Source organism: Tachysurus vachellii, chromosome 22 (genome assembly GCF_030014155.1).
Source record: "Tachysurus vachellii isolate PV-2020 chromosome 22, HZAU_Pvac_v1, whole genome shotgun sequence".
NCBI lineage: Eukaryota > Metazoa > Chordata > Actinopteri > Siluriformes > Bagridae > Tachysurus > Tachysurus vachellii.
The window spans coordinates 8,919,022-8,939,057 of NC_083481.1; the positions used below are offsets into that span (position 1 = coordinate 8,919,022).

General features: G+C 35.6%; 1 protein-coding gene across 2 annotated transcripts in view; it reads right to left on the reverse strand.

Moving 5' to 3' along the window:
* Positions 1-4,108: 4,108 nt before the first annotated feature.
* Positions 4,109-20,036, reverse strand: part of slc6a11b (solute carrier family 6 member 11b) — a 30,964-nt gene continuing 15,036 nt past the window's right edge. For both annotated transcript variants that reach the window (XM_060857758.1, XM_060857759.1), the window contains 8 exons: positions 19,885-19,988; positions 17,450-17,574; positions 14,596-14,708; positions 14,199-14,336; positions 9,972-10,074; positions 9,089-9,189; positions 8,499-8,669; positions 4,109-5,724 (listed from right to left, as the gene is read on the reverse strand). In XM_060857758.1, coding sequence (XP_060713741.1) covers positions 5,575-5,724; positions 8,499-8,669; positions 9,089-9,189; positions 9,972-10,074; positions 14,199-14,336; positions 14,596-14,708; positions 17,450-17,574; positions 19,885-19,988 — 1,005 coding nt within the window. In that variant the 3' untranslated portion in view covers positions 4,109-5,574. The remainder of the gene's footprint in view (positions 5,725-8,498; positions 8,670-9,088; positions 9,190-9,971; positions 10,075-14,198; positions 14,337-14,595; positions 14,709-17,449; positions 17,575-19,884; positions 19,989-20,036) is intronic.

Here is a 20,036-nt window from a genome sequence, read left to right on the forward strand (position 1 = left end):
CAGTAAAGCCTCCCTACTATGTCTTTCCTTTTGTTTCTTGGTCCTTTTCTTTGTCTCCTTTCCTCTGCCCTCTTTTCCTCTCTCATGCACTCTCCTCCCTCCCTCACCCCATCTTTTCCTCATCCTGTCTCCTTCACTTGCCAGTTTTTGACTAGCTCAAGGGCATTTGTGCTTTGATGCAATGTGCAGATGCAAGACTGCCTTCAATGCATTTTGGTCTTTCCACGGCTTCTGTTAGCTATCATTTGCATCCTATTACAGTTTATTCATAAAGCCTCATCATTTGCATTATTCAGATGGTATTATTATAACAAATACCCAGCATTTCCAAATCAAGCATACACTTAAAAAGGAAAAATGGGGTGGAAATGAGTGATTATCTCTGGAGGCTGGACATGCTACAGTAGTTTCAATGGCTTCCATACATATGAAGCTCCTAAGAATGCATTAAAAAAAAAGTAAATGCTCTAAATATTCTAATGTTCCTTACATACATGTTTAAGTAAGATCAGGATATTGCATATGAGATTAGTTCAAGTTACTTTTGTTGTAGAAATTAAAATTCTTTTACAAATATTTAATCTTTATCACATCACTAAACTATCACATCAAGTCAACTTTTATTGGTTCCACAACCAGCATGAAATTTTACAGCTGTCTGGTGACATAAAACAGGATATAAAAATAGGAAAAATATTACAAAAAGCATACAACAAAGAAAAATATATAAAATAACACTGAGTGAGTAAGTGACAGTCCTGTGGATGGAAATGTCTTGCTAAATATAAGAGGAAAATGGACGGATTAGTTCAAACTGCCAAAAAAGCAGTAACTCTTTACAACCATGGTAAGCAGAAAAGCATCTCAGAGTTCACAATACAGTACATCAGACCTTGAAGTGGATGGGCTACAACAGCAGAGCTACATCATGTTACTCTCCTGTCAGCTAAAAACAAGAGTCTGAGAGCATCTTGGGAATAGACTCACCCAAACTGGGCAGTATGTGACTTTTGTGTATAAAAAATTCCAACCAGGCCATCTAGCACCAACAACCATGCCAGGATTAAAGTCACAGAGATCACATTTTTCATCATTCTGATGTTTGCTGTGAACAAAAACTGAAGCTCTTGACTTGCATCTGCATGCCTTTACATACTGTGCTGCTGCCAGAGTGTCTGATTTGGTGGCTGTGTAATAAATGAGCACCTCTTTCTATTCAAATAGTAAGTCAGTTTATATGAGCAATTACCCAATGCTTCAATACTTCAAAATCATATATATAGATGTATAGATGAAATTTAATAGCTTCTTTTGGTGGCACTCAGAGCTATGTTATAAGGAGCATAATGCTCACAGTTGGGACACCCGTATGAACAAGAGATCAGACAATGAGTGATGTTAAAGACTCACTTAAAAGATTAAAAGTACCCTACACAAAACATAGAGTTATCAGGATGTATGTCTGGAGTCAGGTCTGGGGTTGGTGTCTGCAGGGAAACATGTGGAAACCGGTTTACATATGGAGGTTAGAATTACCATTCCTGTTATTTGGATATGATGTAGTCCAAACTTGACTTTCCCATGCAAAAATAAAGAGGATGCAATGAAAATCAGCACATTCAAGTCAGAGGTTATGGTTTCTTTCAGGCAAAAGTGGGATGCTTAAGAGACCTTGCCATAGTTATAGAAGTTTAAAAATCTTTGAAACTTATTTATGTGATGGAATAATTATTCAAGTGATGGAATTTTAGAGCATGGTATTGATAAATATATTTTTACTGTTACTGTAGTTATAGTTAGTGTATCTGTACAGAAAAAGCTCCCTTTTTTCTGCTCAATCCATGTCCCTATCCTCACATGTTGTCAAAAGCTGTAGGAGATATCCAAAAAAAATATCCCTAGTACAGATGGCAGAAATGAGCTTCCTCTGCAGGGTTGCTTGGCTTACTGTCTGTGTTCGGATGAGGGGAGTGAAAGTCTGGGAGAACCGCAGAATTGAGAGGAGCCAGGTAAATTGGTTTGGGCACCATAGAAGGCTGCCCCTGAACAGCTCTTGGTCAGGATGTATCAGAGACTTTGAGACCTATTGAGCCTTACTCAGGACCCACTGGAGAGATTATCATCTCACAATTCACTTGTAAAGTCCTATGGATCCCATAAAATGTTGTGGTATGTGTGGCTGGGGAAAGAGAAGCTTGAATTTAACTATTAAAACCATGACTCCACCAAGAAAATCAAAAGGAAAATGACTGAATGAATGTTTGGGGCAAATTTTACCTACCAACCATGGAAGCATCTGACGCAAGAACACTAGAGGTTTGTACTCAAAATCTTCTGGTTATTAATATAGAACTTTACACACCGAGATAACACTACCTAAAGAAACAGTAGCAGAAAAATGGACATGAAACAGCCCATGTTGTGTCTTTTATTACAGCCCATGTTGTGTTTTATTCATTTGGAATTCTTTCTTCACCAAATTATTAGTAAAATTAACAAAAATAAAAATTTATTTGTATTTGTTCTTATGATGCTCTCTCTAATGCCATTGTTGCAGTTTTTCATTCAGCTAAATGTTTGTAGAAATTCCTTACCAAAAGAGAGAGAAATGAGCTTAAATAATAAAAAAAAAACTAATTACTGCCCTTGATGTTCAAAGAATTCAGAGATGAATCTAGGTCAGTGTTGTCTTAGGCAATGTACTGGGGAACATTGGTCTTTGGGTGGCACAAAGGGCCAATATCAGACCTTTCCTGAAGTGATGCCTCTACACACATTTTGTATTTGAATTTGAGCAAACTCATGAACCATGTATCTGACCCCCAGCATGAGGCCATGTCAGCTTGACTGGAAAGAGCTGAAGGCATAAATTGCACAAAAGGAATGCACACACACACACACACACACACACACACAAACACACACACCAAGACAAGAAAACAAATTCATTCATTCATTCATTCATTCATCTTCTACCGCTTATCCGAACTATTCTCGGGTCACGGGGAGCCCGTGCCTATCTCAGGCGTCATTGGACTTCAAGGCAGGATACACCCTGGACGGAGTGCCAACCCATCACAGGGCACACACACACACTCATTCACTCACACACACGCACATACACATACAAAGACAAGAAAACAAATTAAGGTTATAAAAAGATAATTAGCTTTAATTAATGTAGCAAATTTATCTGTAAAAAGGGTGAGAAGCTCAAAGTCTGTAAGCAATTTTGTTCCCTTTTACACGTTATGGCAATACTTAGTGAAGTCTTTTATAGTCACCTATCAAGCCATGAGAGAGATGGAGATTTATATTTGGATAGAGCTGGAAGATTGGAAACAAACTGCCATTTCAGCACAGAAATTGTTAAATAAACATAAAATAATTTTTTGCAATGCCTATATGGTATATATCCCAACTGAAAACTTGAATTGTCTGAATTGGTCCAAATTGAAGATTACACTCACCGACATAAAAATATAAAAAAAATCATGGATGCAGTAGTGGTCTGGCATCACATGTCATGTACAAGTGTCTCTAGTCTTGTTAGACATTGTTAGATTTTGTATTTGTGTGCTAGTCTTTGTGAAACAAAGGTTTTATAGAAAAAGTCCTTACAAATGAATGTATAAATTTATATGGCAACAGGGACAAAAGTGAAAAACAGTTCAATTCTCTCAATATGCTGACTCCGGGGTCGTCTTTCACCAACCCATTCACCAGGGAAATTAGAGTTAATAGAATGTGTTATAAATTGTTGTTTTATTTTACGTTTGCTAATTTTCATGGAATGCTAATATTTATGGAGGGTGCTATACACCGTGGTCTCAGATATCTGCATTTTTAGCAGAAACAAGGAACATTTTCTTGACACTAATTTGGGATAAACCAACTTCCACATGTGCAGGTCCATTCGATTATTCTGGTTAGGATTTAGGATAACTGATCCATGGTAATGTTGATTACACAACAATGCAACATGATACAGAAATTATGCAGATAATGTTAACCTGGACAAAAATACACAAAAGACAAAAAAGAAACAATTCTTTTTAACTTTTATTTTTAAAAATGAGTAAGCAGATCATTCTTATGTCCTGTGAATACCAAAATCTGTGTAAACAGCACATATAACATTTGCATTATATCTCTAAAACACCATGTTGAATGGTATATCAAAAGTCATCCAATAAACACATTTTCTTTTTTTTTTTGTTCATCAAGAAATAGTACACACAAAAATACCCTAACCAAATGTAAAAATATACACCAATCTCAAAAGTTAGGCTATTAAAACAGTAAAACAGTTTACTTGCACAAACAGGTGACAGTGTCATGATGAATTAGACCATACCAAAGATCACATGCATGTGCACAGGGTTCACAGTGGATCCAAGACAAGCGGACATCTACAGTATCGAAGTAGCTGGGTGCCCTGATACTTCACTCTGGTCAGTTCTCTTTCTTAATCAACACTTTTGTTTTAATCTATGAAACACCATTAATAAACAAGCTAAATTTACCATCATAGTATTAGAAATATATTCAGCACATATACTGTAGGTCAGTCAAATGGCAACTACCAATTTAAGGGCACATTTCATTCTACAAATCAAGTGGTAAAAGTGATAATAGCAGCAAGTGTATTAGCCAGTCCACAACATTAGGACACAAATGAATCCCTTTAACTGCATATCCTTGTTAAATCCTACTTACCTTTAATCCTTTCCTATCTTAAGGCCCAATCTTAAACATAACCCAGAACCAACAATTACAAGCCACATTTATCTATAATGGTATCCATATAGTGAATGTGTATTGCAAAAAAAAAAAAAAACTGACCGTAATTTCATACTTTACCCAAAAAACCTGAACAGCTGCACTTGTGCCTCCTGCTTGTCAAGAGACTGCTTTTATTACACTGAGAGAATGTGAAGTGCCCACTACAGTGTTAGAGAGTCAAGCTGGCTATCTGAAATGAGCTCAGAAAGAACATAAATGATGAATTGTGTTGAGTCTGTCACCATGGATTAAACTCAGTTTAACCGTTTTGAAGTGGCATTGAGTCCGTGCCATATAAAATGACACGAACACCAAGTGTGCTAAGTCATGCTCGCCCTGCGAGGAGGCTAATGCCAACCAAATGTACCATCATTTTTCTCCATCAAATAAAGAATCCTCTACAAACATACCTGTAACATTTGGAATGGTCATAATATGGTTGTTCTAAACATTAGGAACATTCTGTAGAGAATAATGCCATTGCCAAGAGACAAAATGCAGAAATACTTTACAGCACATTTGTACCTTGGCTTCACTCTAGGTACGGTAATCACTAGTGTCACAAAAGTACAAGATCACCTTTAACAGTCTAGATTTTTGATAAATTTGAATATAAGACTTTTTTTTTATCGTGAAGTTAACTCATAATGGATGCGTTAATGATTTGTGCAAAAAGGGCAAGACTAAGAATGTGATAATCATGTTCTCTTCACCAAAAATCAAGGCAAGCTTTAAGTTCTTTTCCTTTCCAGTCTTGGTGGGTGTAACCGTGTCTTGGTAGGTACAGGTTTAGAAATGTGTTTCCTTCTCTGTAATGGTGGAGATTTTGCCGTCCACCCTCATTTTAGCATCAGCATCGTTGATGGCGTAGGGACTCTTTGCACTGAGATGGCCTCTCATCCTCAGATCAGAGCTTGGGGTGGTCAGCTTCTTGATTCTCTAAAATTATAAATAGATCCAATACAGTAAGAGATGAGAGAATTGTTCTCCTCAACCCGTGAGGCTAAATCTAAAAGTAAAGCAAAGTCATTTGTAGACTCTTTGCGGAGCTGGGTTTTGTATTAATGGATTACTTATGAAGCTCAGTAGAAGTGATTATGATTTTATCTCAAGCCAATGGTACAGTTGTGCTCAAAATATTGCATACCCTTAAAGAAATTGTTAAAAATGCCATTTATTTGGAAAATATGACTGATAATGCAAAATAACTTTTCTTATTTAAGGATAGTGGTTATGTGAAGTCATAAATTATCACATAGTTGTTTGACTCCTTTAAAATACCTAATGATAACTGAAATCACCTAAACGACCCTGATCAAAAATGTGCATATCCTTGAATGTTTGGCCACATTATAAACACGCAGGTTGACACACAGAGGTTTAAATGGCTATTACAGGGAAGTTTCCACACCTGTGACTCATTGTAATTGAAATTAATGTCTGTGGATAAATAGTCAGTGAGTTTCTCAGCTCATGAGGTGATGCACTGACTTGGCTGGATACTGCACCATGAGGAAGACAAAAACCTGCCAATGGACCTGTGTAATAAGGTAGTTGAACTTAAAACTTGAATAAAGCAAGGAAGGTATATAAAAAGATATCTTAACACTTGAAAATGCCACTCAGTACCGTTCAAACTGATGAAGAGGTGGAAAATGAAAGGTTCTGTTGATACTAAGCCACGGTCAGATAGAACAGGAAAGATCTCACCCACTACTGACAGATATATTGTTCAGGACACGAAGAAAAACCCAGAAACAACTTCGAAAGAAATCCATGCTGCTCTGGAACAAAAGTGGTGTTGTTGTTTCAAGGAGACCAATAACACAAATGACCTGCATGGTCGGGTTGCCAGAAGAAATCCGCTTCTGCACCCATGCCACAAAAAGGTCCGCCTTCAGTACGCCAGACAGTCATTTGGAGTGATGAGACTAAAATTTAACTTTATAGTCACAACACAAATGCTATGTTTGAAGAGGAGTCAACAAGGCCAATGGGGAAAAGGCTGTGTGAGCTCCAGTGGCACAGGGAAGTTAGTAAAAATTGATGGCAAGATGAATGCAGCATGTTATCAGAAAATACTGGCAGACAATTTTCCTGCCTTTTTTTTAACAATCTGAATTAAAATATTACAATGATAACTGTTTCTGCATTGCAAGCAAGATGAAATAAAATGAAATTTAATTTAATGTTGACAGAAATGTCTTGTGGCTAATAAAATGCCAAACAAAGTCAGCCATGTCTAGCTAGCAAAAGCTGAACTGCACAACAGTTGTAAGCAACAACCAAGCTACTGTGACATTCTGTAGCTCAATCTGTCAATTAGAAGTGGCACAATGGGGTCACACAAGGGCAAATAGATACACTTGCAGTATGACATCAAGTCTGTATTGCACTCAGAGTATTTTTCCAACCCTGCTATTTGAGCAAATTGCATCTTTAGCCGGTCACAGCTAGTCAACTAGAAGTTGCTTAAAATTATTTAGCTAAGAATCTTGTCTGTTGTTCTGAGAAGTGCTGACAGGTCACATAATTCACTATAAGAAAATAAGCTGTATACTGTATGAACACTTATTTAATGCTTTCTTAACTATGAATGAATACATCCACTAAAGCTTAGCATATTAGGAAATAATGAAGCATGTAATGTACAGACACAGGCGAATAAACATAATAAAATTTAAGTATTACCATTTTGCTGACTCAGTCTCTTAATTAATATCATGACTTGAAGAATTAATAAAGATAATTTACATCATGAAAAAAGTCTGGAAATATTTGTTTTCCTTTTCTAAACTAAACCCTAACAGTATATATAATACAACTAAATACACATACTGTTACCGTTCTCACATGTGATATGTCATATAAAGCTTATAAGAATGCTGTAAAATCACTTTAATTTAAGTCACTATTCCTTAACTATACTTGGTATAAAACGATTCATTGTACTATTGTAAGAGTGAAATGGAAGAAGATTCTATGTTTTTGTTAATTACAAACTGTATTTTGTATCTGTGAAAGGATTTTTTAATCGCAAGATTGTGAAGGACATTTGAGGGGAAGAATCTGTTTAAGAATAAAAAAGTAGGTAAAAGTTGAGTTGTAATTGTGTGGGAGGCGAGGTGGCCGTGATCTCTTGTGTTGGGGGTAATAAAGAGGGAAAAAATATTAATGAAGCGTTTAATGAATGTCATAGTGTCTGTGGATTTTCTTCTTATTATTATTAAACCACCTAACACACACAGACACACACACCACAACTATTACACTATTAACAATCCTCAACTAACAGACATTAAAAGCAATCTGTCTTTAGTGACATTTTTGAATATTAATGACATTCTTAGCAAGGGTTGCCAGATTCTTAGCTCATAAACTACATGCTGGGAGACTTTAAGAATATAATGCTGGTGTGGACTAAAAGTGGTTAAATGTTACAGATTACGTAGAATGATGAAAAGAAATGACTGTGAAAGAGATAGAAAGAAATGACTGTGCCATCGCAAGAAATAGAAATAATTATATCAACACTGTATTGCAGCTTTGATCTGTACATTATAGTACAAAGATTCCTCAACCAAACAAAAGTCTTGGAGAATATTTTATCCAAACATACAGCATAACCTTTTTCACTTTTTTAGTAGTAGCAGGCCATTATACTGCTAGACTAATTTAATGTTGTTGATCAAAGTGTCAGGATGAAAAATTACCTCCATGAAGGTTCCTTCTGCTTTCCAGATCTGGACTATAATGCCCAGAGGGATGCAGATCATCGATGACATTGCCATTGTCCATCCAATGCCATAACCCCAGTCTGGATACGTGTACACATTGTTGTATTTCAGGGGCTTGTACTTGATCAAGAAGAAGAGAAAAATTCCCTAAAAGAAAGAGATCAATTAATGATCGCAGACACAAGAATTGTCTTCTTGAAACTAAGAGCATTATTGTTATTGGTATGTAAGAAATAAAACATGACAGGGCGTGATGTTATAGCAAAAGTAACCTGGCAGTTTCCCAGTAAGCACATATCATAATTCATCAAAAAAGACACAGACATAGCTGTTTATAGTTACTTTTTTATTTAATATAATCTGCAAAAACAAATTTGTTTATTTTATTAATTACATTTATAGTAGCTCTTAATAGTTCATCTTAGACCAGCCTCTTTTTTTAATCTCTTTCTTTATATTAAAATTCAGTTATAAGGTAATAAAAAACACTTATTTATGTGGAAACACTTCTGTCTTGAAGGTCTTCCAGTCGTTACATTCGTTAGAGAAAACTCCTGAAAACTTACTGAACAGATTCCAGGGGTAAGGATCTTCCAGCACCATTTGATGAAAAATATGGGCTTGTAACCAATCATGTCCTCAATGTTCGAATAAAACCTGTCACCGCCTGAAAATGGCATCAAACGACATGATGTAAACTGTCAACTGTGTTCAGAATGATCATTCATTACAAATGCAGCTAATTATATATATATATATATATATATATATATATATATATATATATATAATGTGTGTGTGTATGAATGCCGCCCTGCGATAGGCTCCGTCCAGGGTGTATCATGCCTTGATGCCCAATGACGCCTGAGATAGGCACAGGCTCCCCGTGACCCGAGGTAGTTCGGATAAGCGGTAGAAAATGAGTGAGTGAGTGAGTGTATGAATGCCATCTTTTGCCTCTGAATAAATGAGCTCTTAAAAAAATATCAACATATTTGCAATACATGTCATGTTCCAGCAGGTGTCAGGGCAGCTACACAAGTGAACCTCTTCTTAGCCATGCAAATGTACATCAACAATCTTACAGATAAAAGATCAATTAAAAAAAAAAAGCCAGTAATTCAATACAATAACATTGATAGCTGTTTCAAAGTGATATGGTGTGGTTTGTTATTGCTGGTATGATGTTAATAAAATGAAGCATTTGCTTTAAGCAGTGTAAGGCCATGGATCTATCACTGGGGCTTCTTGTGGCTAACAGGGACAAAGGTCATATCCCTTAGACTGAGCGAGAGGGTACACACACACACACACACACACACACACACACACACACACACACATACATACATACACAGAGAGAGAGAGAGAGTCACAGAAAATAGAGCTCTTGCTTTTTCGACGAGAAGCGCCTACAGTATAAAATATTAAAGTGGAAGAAGGCTTTACCGTAGACCCAGCCAATGCAGATGGACTCAAAGATGGCCACAAAGAGCAAACACATCCCGCTAGCAGCGTAGGAATCAAACAACTGGAACACATACATGCCACCCTGACAAAAGAGGAAAACAGAGTACTGTTAAATACTCATAAGATCAAATAAAATTAAATTATTCACATTGTCCAAGAGCATTTTCTATAGATCATATGTATATGTTAAATTCTACATTTACATACAATTTGCAGGATCTTCAAGAGAGGAACTATGTGTTCTTTAACAAACACATGCAATATACTGTATCAATGTATGAAACTTTAACTAGACCACACTATAAAGTGCCTCTCAGAAGAAGCCTTCTAAGAGACTGGGTTGTATTTATTCCTGACTTCAAGAAGCTTTTCATGTCATTTCCTACATAAATAGCTAGTGTAGTACACAGTAAAATGAGACAACATTCCTCCAGGACCATGGTGCTACATAAAACACCAAACTAAATAAAACAGAATTAAGACCTAAGTACAACGAAGATCTACATACAATGCATGTGTGCAAACTTTGTACCAAAGGTGTATTATACAGTACTGTGTACTGCCAAGTATACAGTTATGTAGTTGAGTAAAGTGCAAAATAAGATGCTAGAAACATATAGTATAGTATAGTATAGTATAGTATAGTATAGTATAGTATAGTATAGTATAGTATAGTATAGCATAGCATAGTATAATAGAGTGTGGTATAGTATAGTATAGTACAGTACAGTACTGTATAGTGTAGTATAGTATAGTATAGTATAGTACAGTATAGTATAGTATAGTATAGTATAGTATAGTACAGCACTGTATAGTATAGTATAGTGTAGTAGAGTATAGTATAAGATAGTATGGTATAGTACAGTATAGTACAGTATAGTATAGTGCTGTGAAGTGCTGTGTAGTGTAGTTTAATACAGTAAAGAACAGTACAATACAGAACTGTACAGTACAGAACAGTATAGTATAGTATAGTAGAGTAGAGTATAGTGCAGTATAGTATAGTATAGTATAATAGAGTGTGGTATAGTATAGTATAGTACAGTATAGGATAGTATAGTATAGTATAGTGCAGCATAGTATAGTATAGTATAATAGAGTGTGGTATAGTATAGTATAGTATAGTACAGCACTGTATAGTATAGTATAGTATAGTAGAGTATAGTATAAGATAGTATGGTATAGTACAGTATAGTACAGTATAGTATAGTGCTGTGAAGTTCTGTGTAGTGTAGTTTAATACAGTAAAGAACAGTACAATACAGAACTGTACAGTACAGAACAGTATAGTATAGTATAGTAGAGTAGAGTATAGTGCAGTATAGTATAGTATAGTATAATAGAGTGTGGTATAGTATAGTATAGTATAGTACAGTATAGGATAGTATAGTATAGTATAGTGCAGCATAGTATAGTATAGTATAATAGAGTGTGGTATAGTATAGTATAGTACAGTATAGTACAGTATAGTATAGTGCTGTGAAGTGCTGTGTAGTGTAGTTTAATACAGTAAAGAACAGTACAGTACAGAACAGTATAGTATAGTATAGTGCTGTTTAGTGTAGTGTAGATTAGTACATCACTGTACAGTATAGTACAGTGTCGTGCTGAGTAGTATAGTATAGTATAGTATAGTATGATGTTGGGTAGAGTAGAGTAGTATAGTTTAGATTAGTACAGTATTTTAAAGTATAGTGTAGTATAGTATAGTTCTGGGTAATGTAGAATAGTATCGTGTAGTATAGTGTAGTGTAGTACTGAATTTGACAGGATAATATCATCTGTTTCAGTAGAAACAGACACTATAGTATGTCCACAAGGCTAGATAGTATTCTGACTAAAATCTATTTTCATATGAAAACTTGGTCTGTGTAGACCTGTGTGTCTAACTCATATATAATGAGCCATGCTAAACTTATTTCAAGGTGTAGTGTAGTTAGGAAAATAAATATCATTTGCTTAACTATTTACAAATAAAAAATATGATTGCATAAGTTTTCACAACTTCTGCTTTGAAACTCCTAAATTAGTTCTTTGGGGAAAGAAACATGGTTAGAGCATCAAATTTTTAGCTTGCTCATTAAGAATGACCTCATTAGCACTTTTGCAGTAGCTAAGTGTATTGCTTTATTTTACCCTCCAGTGGAATAACAGATTTGCCCTTTTGACAAATCTATCAATTCAATTTGGGACCAACAAGACTAAATTTACACCATGCATTTGCTGTAAACAAGCCTTGTTTGTTTGTTTTTTTACAGCCAAAAAAGTGCATTAAGTGCATTTTTATATATTCAGTATTTGATTTGAACATTTCTTCTTCAAATAATATCCTGTAACCAAACACGAATGTAATATAAATCAAATAATATCCTGTGAACTTTTGTTAACATGGTTAATATTACACATGTGATTACATTCAAATAGTGAGCTAGAAATATTGCTGAATAAATAAACAACATCATAAAGTTTAAATAGTAGAAATTGTAGAGCAAAAGTACTGTTACACTGAATATTACAAAGGCTGTAATTCTGCCATAGCCCAGAATTCTGTAGCCAATCACACCTGGGCGTTATTAAGTATAACCATATAGTTATGAGTGCAATATTGCTTTCATATAAGTTTACAAAAAAACAAATCAATACAGAAGAAGTGAAATGGAATTTTGGTTACAGCATGGCCAAATATTCTGTTATTTTTGCATCAATATCAGAATAAGATTTCAATTAAACCATTCTCACTTTATAACCTGTCAGCTAAGAGGTTAGATCATTGATTTGTACTTTTCCTTAAAATACCTTGCACCCTGTTTAAATTCTGTTAACTGTGTGTTAATTATTATAGATGGTTCTTGTCTGTAGATTTAATGTTCATACTTAAAGTCTTGTTTTGTTACACTTAACTTAATAATAAAATGCACTTGCATCTCTCTTCAACTACTAAATCCTGACATGCTCAATTAATCAAATTACTGGACTGGAACTATTGTATAATATTTCATATTAAGATATTGAACATTTTGTTTCTTTATTTTAAAAATTGTCCAAAATTGTAACACATTCTGTTCATTTCTATTATTTTGAATGCCAAAACCCCAGATTTTCAATGTGGGCTCAGATTTATTGACACTGTATAAGCTGATGATAGAGTATATATAGCTATACTTATCAGAACTAGCAGCACAGACACAGATACTCAGTGAACAGAAACTTCCAATAAACCAGAAAACCTGGTGTGAAAACCACAATAAATTTGTAGATCATGATAAAATAACCCAATAAAACAATTAAGGAAACAGTACCCTGCCATATGGAATAGTACCACATGTTCATGTTTTACACATTTTCTTCAAGCATTATGTAAATACTTCCGAAAGCCTCTCTTGACCCTTTTGCCATTGACAGTGGCAATTTCCTCAGTTGCTCTCACACCTGATTTGTTTCATCAAGTGACTTAATGATTATTTCATGCACAGTGTTATGTGTGGCAGAGCTTAACTGCATAAAATATACAGCTTGCTGAAGGTTACGTTTTCAAGCATCACAGATGTGAAGGGCAGACACAGATCTTATCTGTGGATTACAGATAGTGTAATCTGTTTGCAACTGTAGCTACTTAATTTTACTTCTTGTTCCTATTTTTTTAATGAATACAAAATTTTGCGAAATCTAAGCGAATTTTGCTTCTTCCAGCATTGGCACTGATAGCTCCGCCCCTCTTACACTATGTAAGTTGCGAGTGCTGAATGCATAAAATGTCCAATGATACATACTGTACTAAAGTGGAATCTGGTGTAATTTTCAGTGTGAACACACTACCTATACTATTCATATTATAAAATGGGGTAGAACGGTGCACAAGTATGTGGTTTGGGACACAACCTACCTATACTGTATATATATATATATATATATATATATATATATATATATATATATATATATATATATATATATATATTTATACAACTAGAAGCACAATGAAAAGACATAAATTTTAATCTTTAAATTTGTTTCGGACGCCTGAGATAGGCACAGGCTCCCCGTGACCCGAGGTAGTTCGGATAAGCGGTAGAAGATGAATGAATGAATGATGAATGAAATTTGTTTCGCTACTTTGCACAATCGACACAGCATACCATAAGTTACATTGTTTGTTTGACTCATTTATAGGAAAGATCCTAGAGTGCAAAATAGCATTTTTCTTACCTCTGTCAACATGGTTAGACCCAAAATATAAGACGCCACAGACATCCCTAAGATCAGGAGCTCTCGACGGTATCCCACTCTGAAGGTTTTGGGGTACATGTCCACCACGGCAGTCACAAGACTCTCTACACACACAAACTACAGACCAGTATCAATATTTAATGTGATTTCTTCATTCCATTACAAGTATATGCATCGTTATATGTCTACTGTTTATTTTTTGTTTTTGACATAATCTTTGTAATTAAATAAAAAAAAAATTATAATGGCTTGTCCATGCTACGTTTTGACTCAGAAGTACTGTATATTACTGAGTGATAAGTGACATAAAATGATGTTAAGTTAAGATTTAATATCTGATTTAATTTAATTTCAGTTGGTGTATTTTTTTTATTACTTGACTGTCCAGGCCGAGGAAGATGAGCATCATAAAGAAGAGGCATGCCCAGAGAGGAGACCATGGCATCATAGTCACTGCTTTTGGATATGCTATAAAAGCCAGACCTGGTCCTGAAACAGATGATGAATATATAATTATAATAAGAAAATGTGTGGTCCATAGCAAAGTGATCATATCTATGCCCTTCTATGTCATCTACCTAGTTGCAGTTCTAATCTAATGACTCATTCATTTAACAGTCTGTAGTTTATACTAAAATCATGTAAAGATCTTCAGCATTGCTGGATCAAACTCTTTAGTTAGAGATAAATTCCCATTGCTGCCACTATTAACAGGTACATTAAAGTAACAGAAAACTAGGACAGAAAAAAGAGGAAAACTAAACCAAACAAAAAACTCCACACTAAGTATAATCAATTTAATCATAATATAATTCTTTTGCACATTTGAAGATCACATATTGATTGGGTAGATTTTTGCTTTAACGGGGATTGTAATAAAAAAAGGTAGTGTAGACCCAAAGGAAAAAGACTATTTACATACGACATTTTCTTAATCAGTAAATGGCTGACAAAAAATCTATTAAATTAAATGCATAGCATTATTTTAAATATGGATAACTTTCATATCTTTAACTTAAGTTGCTGACTATAACTATAGCACCATGTGATATGTGGTTATGAATCTGGTAAGTTGATTAATGATATGTATTTGCCTGTGATAACTGACTCTGCCAGTGATCTGACCTCACTGTGGATTATGTACGTCTTACTAAATCTGGCTCTGGCACGGGTGGATTAGAGGCACAATATGTGGACACAGCATGTATTTCCTAGAAAGCAACAAAGGTAATCAAAATTTTTTACTGTCTACTGCGTGAGTCCCTCGTAAACTCTGTAATGCATCAGCATGGCTCCGATGAATCACTAAAAAACTGCACTGAACCTTACTATCAATTATTCTTATTCACATACCAGTTTGTTGAACATATAGTACAGTACAATAGCTATTCCTCTTAGCATAACCGAATAGTTGTACAGTACTTGTGGTATACAGTATAAGCTACATTTTTAGGCATAATTATACACCCATGACATTTTCTACATTTGGAACACTTTACTTTTATGAAACACTGGAATCTGCTTTAGTAGGGATGTATCTGTACCATATATTTTCACTAAGTATGAGTGCATGGATTTAGGTACTTGCTGACACTGAGAACAAATGAATAACAGGACTGTCAAGACTGCTGATAAATAACCCGTTCATCCTACACACTACATGCATACACTATATGGAAATTTGTCCAGCACACACATTAGTGGCTCTTCTCCAATCTGCTGCAACAAATATGGAAGCTCACAATTGTGTAGAATTGCTAGATGCTGTAGCATTGTGATTTCTCACCACTAAGACAGCTGTTGGAGCATGACAATCCCCCTGTGCACACAGCAAGGTCCATGAAGACAAGTTTTGTCAGGATTGGCATGGAAAAACCTGCCTTTGCAGAATCCTGACCTCAACCCCACTGAACACCTTCGGGATGAACTGTAAAGCTCACTGCATGCCAAACATCATTAGAGCCTGACCTTGCTAAAGCTCCTGTGTCCAAATGGACAAATTACCACTACTATGCTCCACATTCTAGTGGAAAGCCTTCCCAGAAAGCTGGAAGTGGTTATAAACAGCATAGTTATGCTCAGTTTCTCCCTTTGCTGATTGATTAATCAGTGATTCAGTGCTGATTTGTGAGGCTGTAGGTTGAAGTCTTTTTAAAAATAAAACAGACATTTAACACACCACAGTGTTCCCCAGGTTACAGCTTCAGGATTCATGATGAGTTTCATAATTAAGAAGAATAAAAACCATAACAGGGGGCACGGTGGCTTAGTGGTTAGCACGTTTGCCTCACCTCCAGGGTTGGGGGTTCGATTCCCGCCTTGTGTGTGTGGAGTTTCATGTTCTCCCCGTGCCTTAAGGGTTTCCTCCGGGTACTCTGGTTTCCTCCCCCGGTCCAAAGACATGCATGGTAGGTTGATTGGCATCTCTGGAAAATTGTCCCTAGTGTGTGATTGCGTGAGTGAATGAGAGTGTGTGTGTGCCCTGCGATGGGTTGGCACTCCGTCCAGGGTGTATCCTGCCTTGATGCCCAATGACGCCTGAGATAGGCACAGGCTCACCGTGACCCGAGGTAGTTCGGATAAGCGGTAGAAAATGAATGAATGAATGAATGAAAAACCATAACAATCCCTGCGGCCTAACAGCATTTGTGTCCCAGTGTGTACACGATCGGCAGTCCCCAATACGCATGCTAAAACTAAGTATATAACCATTTCTTGTTACCATATTTGTAGTATTAAGATAACAATACCACAATAAGTAGTGTTGCATGAACTTCTAAACATATACAACATTATAGATCAAACTGGGGTTGCCAGATAATGAACCAAGATGAACCAAGTAATCTTGGTTCATCTGTAAACAAAGGACATTGTGCCATTATATTATTTTATATGATTAATTTAGTCTTCCACAGTTTAATGCCATAATGAGTCAATCTGCCAACCCAGATTTTACATATCCATCATCTTCAATAATGCATGTGTGTTTTAGGACAATCTTATTTGCTTTGATTTGAATATAGTCTAGAAAAGCCCAAGGCAATGTGGTGTCTTAAATATGAATTCAATTATAATAAATTTAACTGTCATTTTTTTTTTTTTTTTTTTTTTAACCAGAGACACAGCAATACTTATAATTTCATTTTCTCTATCACTGTATGAAATTAGACAATGGGGTCCCCAATGATGGCTACAGCAAGCTATCTCCTGCCTCTGTTCCCGGCACTCACCTGATTCAGCCACAGCTTCAATCGGCACGTTCTGTTCATAAGCCATGAAACCTAACACAGAGAAGATGGCGAACCCTGCCACAAAACTTGTGCCGCTGTTCAAGCAGCATAGCATGATGCAGTCCCTGAAACACAAACAAATTACTGTAAACAAAAACTAGTCTTGTGTTACATTAAACGAGTCGTTAAAATCAGGCAGAAATGATTCAGAAATGATTTGAAAGGATGTGATTTTTTTGTTAAACTACTGGCAGCTGACTCCTTTAACTGGAGCCTTTAATCTTCCCTTTCATTTTAGTTACGTAAGCTTGATAGCTAAGCTAAAAACTTCACCAGGACTTTTGAGCTACATTTAAGATGATGGGGAAATTTTCAGTTCGTCAAAGGTCACTTTCATCTATGGGCAAATTCTTTTGGTACTATTTAATTTGGTACTATTTAACCAGGTATTTCAACAGCATTGCAAGATTAGAATTATCCTTATTTAATAACTTAAATATATCAAATCTGTATAGTATTTCATTGAATTTAAATTGTACAAGTATGTGTGTAATTTCAAATATAATAAATAATTTTCCACAAATTATAAACACTCACCTGTTCTCCAGGACTGGACTACCTAATAAATATTTTGTTAATTATTTACACAGTTCAAGACATTTGTGATACTAATATATTGCAAAAGGCCGCAAAATTAAAATGTGAATGAGAATATGAATAAGTGATAATGCAGAGCAATCTTAATCTCTAAATAAATGAAGGCTTAAACCTTAAAATATTGAGATTAAATTTTCACAGTGTGACACCCCTATACTGGGGCTAAAATAAATATATGAAACTTTACAAATATAAAGGAAGGTAAAATACTGTGTTAATAATTCACTTAATTTCAGGTCCTAATTGATGTTGTCTGTCTTTTGCAATCTGGCAAGATTGGTTGAGTTAGTTCACGGTTCAAGGTTGAAATTTTTTTATTGTCACTGCCACCATATGTGCAGACATACAGAGAAATCGAGATCGTTTCTCTTCTCTCTTAACAAGTCTTTAAATTGTCAATGCAATATAGAGAGTTTGTATGATAATATCAGCAGTTAGTGCGATATAGAAACAGATTTGTATTGATGTAACAGCAGTGTACTTGTAAAAAATAGACATATTTAAACCAATAGAATATATCCCATAAATGTGAATGAATATACATCTGAGTAAATGTAAACAGTGATGTAAGGTGCAAATATACACCCGAATATATGTAAACGTGCTGAGTTCTGAGTATAAAGGCATTTGTAAGATGTAAGACAGATAGCAGCAGTATGACAGTAGTGCAAAAAGACTGTAATGTTTAAAAGTGCAACAGTGTCAGATATATACAGAGAGTGTAAAGTGTCTTATGTGCAATGAAGAAGTGTGGGGTGAGCTGTAGATTTTTAAAGTTCAGGAGTAGGTGGCACGATCCTGGAGGCTCTGGTACCTTCTCCCTGAAGGCAGTAGGCTGAACTAGAGGTTTGATGGGTGTGAGCTATCAGCAGTGATGTTGATGGCTCTGATACTGAGACAGGTGTGGAATATGTCCATAAGAGTGGGCAGAGAGACACAGATGATCTTACTGTCTGCATTCATTATGTGTTGCAGAGGCTTTCAACAGGAGGCAATGCAGCCTCTTTACCACACAGTGATGCAGCTGGTGAAGATACTATCAATGGTGCCATGGTAGAAGGAGCACATAATGGGAGGTGGGACTTGAGTTAATACGTTTTTTCCATAATCCTTTCATTAATATATTTTTTACAAATTTCACTTTTATGGGTGAGCTAGAAACTTCCCAAAGCGAGGAAAAAGCGGCTTTTATTTTGACCACGTGGCACCCTGAAACAGGAAGGCCTACTGAGATATAAGAGCGAATAAGGAAGTAGCAGGGGATATAAATGTTAGGAATTATCTGTGTTTTAAAGACAGATTGTTTGTTTTAATCTTCTCACTTAGAGTCACTTTTGGAGTCATTGCCCATCCAGATACAGGAGGAGACTGGGGATCAGTGTTTATGGTAGGACTTTCATCATGTTTGTCAGTGTGGATTATCTGTTTTTAAATTTTGGAACACTAGGAATAAGGACTTGCACAGAAAGACAATACATCCTGAAAATGGACTGTTTGACCAAGGCTTCTTGGTTAAGTGTGCATTTCTGTATCAATACATTTTTTATGTTTGTCTGCTAACATTGTTTTTGTTTTGTTTTTTAAGCTTTTAGGCAGCTTCTGTTATGTTCAACCATGCATTGTGGGTTTCCTGAACATTGAAGTAATTCAGTAACTGCAGGTTTACCTAAGCTGTTGATAATGTTATGTTACAACAGGGCCTATCACAAGTGAAACAGAAACAGAATTTTGCAGCACTACTAATGCAGTTGTTGTTGTGCTTGTTTTTCAAGGCTTACCTGTAACAGTTGTTATTATAACTGTTATAGCTCCCAAGAGCAGTCAGACATCCCAGACAGATGGCATATGAGAAAAAGATCTGAGTTCCAGCATCCACCCACACCTAAGAAAAAGGGTTACATTTATATTTAATATAAGCAATAACACCCAA